General features: G+C 39.8%; 1 protein-coding gene across 5 annotated transcripts in view; it reads left to right on the top strand.

The window, feature by feature from the left end:
* The window catches only part of LOC106871880 (protein-glutamine gamma-glutamyltransferase K), a 427,287-nt gene that overhangs the window by 414,928 nt on the left and 10,519 nt on the right, over positions 1-1,840 (top strand). For all 5 annotated transcript variants that reach the window (XM_052967482.1, XM_014918634.2, XM_014918631.2 and 2 more), the window contains one exon: positions 713-873. In XM_052967482.1, the coding sequence (XP_052823442.1) occupies positions 713-873 (161 nt within the window). The remainder of the gene's footprint in view (positions 1-712; positions 874-1,840) is intronic.

Here is a 1,840-nt window from a genome sequence, read left to right on the forward strand (position 1 = left end):
AAAAAAATGGTGGAGAAAAGCTGTGAGAGAAGGGGGGCATTAAAAGCCCCTAAGTCACTTACAATGGAGATGTATGCATGTATGTATGTGTATATATATGTATGTGTGTGTATAGTCTTTAGTGAAGGTGCATTGCTCAGTGGTTAAAGCGTCGAGCTTACGATCGTGAGGTTGTGAGTTCGATTCCTGGACCGGGCTGCGTGTTGTGTTCTTGAGCAAGACACTTTATTTCACGTTGCTCTAGTTAACTCAGCTGTAGAAATGAGTTGCGACATCACTAGTGCAAAGATGTATCGGCCTTTGCCTTTCCCTTGAGAGGAGGCTGGTATGTATGGGCGACTGCCGGCCTTCCATAAACAAGTTTGCCCAGACCTGTGCCTCGGCGGGTAACCTTCTAGGTGCAACCCCATGGTCATTCATGACAGAAGGGGGTCTCCTCCTCCTCATAGTCTTTAAACTTTTACTAGAAGAAGAATGACAGTGACTTCAATGTTTCAACAGGCTAGCATTCGTTAGACTGTCTGACGAACGCTAACAGGCTGAAACTTTGAATTCTTTGTCATACCTCTTCATGTATCATTAATAAACATGTATTCTAATTAAAAGTATTGAGTAATCCTTCAGCTTAATATTCAATTACTTGTACATACAACTTAGCACACACACACACACATTATAATATATAATTCATTAAATATAATATTTCTTCCAGAAACTGTTGTCAGTCTGTCATTGAAATGCAATGAATATGTCAACAATCGGGATCCTGACGCCCATATTGTGATGTACTGCAAAGCAATAGTGAAAGAGACGAACCAAAGATACATCACTAGGGAAACATTCTGGCTGGACAAACCGCATTTAGATCTAAAGGTCAGTACACTTTAATTATTATTTCTTTTCTTTGTTTATTTTTCTTCAAGTTTCAGTCGTTGGACTGCGACCATGCTGAGGCACTGTCTTTAAGTTTTAATGAATTTTTTTAAAGTCTGATATTTATTCTATCTGCTTCTTTAACCGAGTGACATGGAAATAAACAACCCAACACCGGTTACCAAGCTGTGTGGAGACAAACAGAAAAACACGTGCATGCACACGCACATACATATACATATATGTATGTATTTATATATATACGTATGTCTATATGTGGTGTGCATGTATATATACATATATATAACGGGCTTCCACATAGTTCCCGTAAAACATATTCACCTCATTAAGCATTAGTCGTTCCGGGGCTACAGTAGAAGACACCTACCCACGGTGCCGCACTGTGAGATTGAACACCAAACTACACTGCTGCAAAGCGGATTTCTTAATTACACACCTATTCCGGCGGTTATATATCATTATTATTATCAATAATATTAATATGCCAATTTGTTCTTTTTTGCACGTACCCGTCGAGTGTGTCACACTTACTTCAAAGAAGAAGTGAGTAGCAAAGCGAGAGAGAGGAGGACAGAGGAAGTGAAAGAGAAAGTGAGAGAGACAGTAGAGACATAGATCCAAAGAAAAGTTGACAGCAAATATTGGATGTCGCATTCACTTTTCATTCCCACACGAGGATAAAATTAACTCGCAAGTGGATGTGTACTCCACAGACATGCATATCATTAACGTAGTTCTCAAGGAGATTCAGCCTCACACAGAATATGACAAGGCCCCTTTGAATTTCAGCTACAACTTATTTTGACCAGCTGAGTGGACTGGAGCAAGTGGTTGGAAGAAAACGATAAAAGATCCGATATAGGGGCAGGGAAATCTTTGTAGACGTTAGGGTCACTATGGGTGTTAATCCTGTCCTAATAGCGGTATTTGTGGGTCTCATAGATCT

The sequence above is a fragment of the Octopus bimaculoides genome, chromosome 1 (genome assembly GCF_001194135.2).
Source record: "Octopus bimaculoides isolate UCB-OBI-ISO-001 chromosome 1, ASM119413v2, whole genome shotgun sequence".
Classification (NCBI taxonomy): domain Eukaryota; kingdom Metazoa; phylum Mollusca; class Cephalopoda; order Octopoda; family Octopodidae; genus Octopus; species Octopus bimaculoides.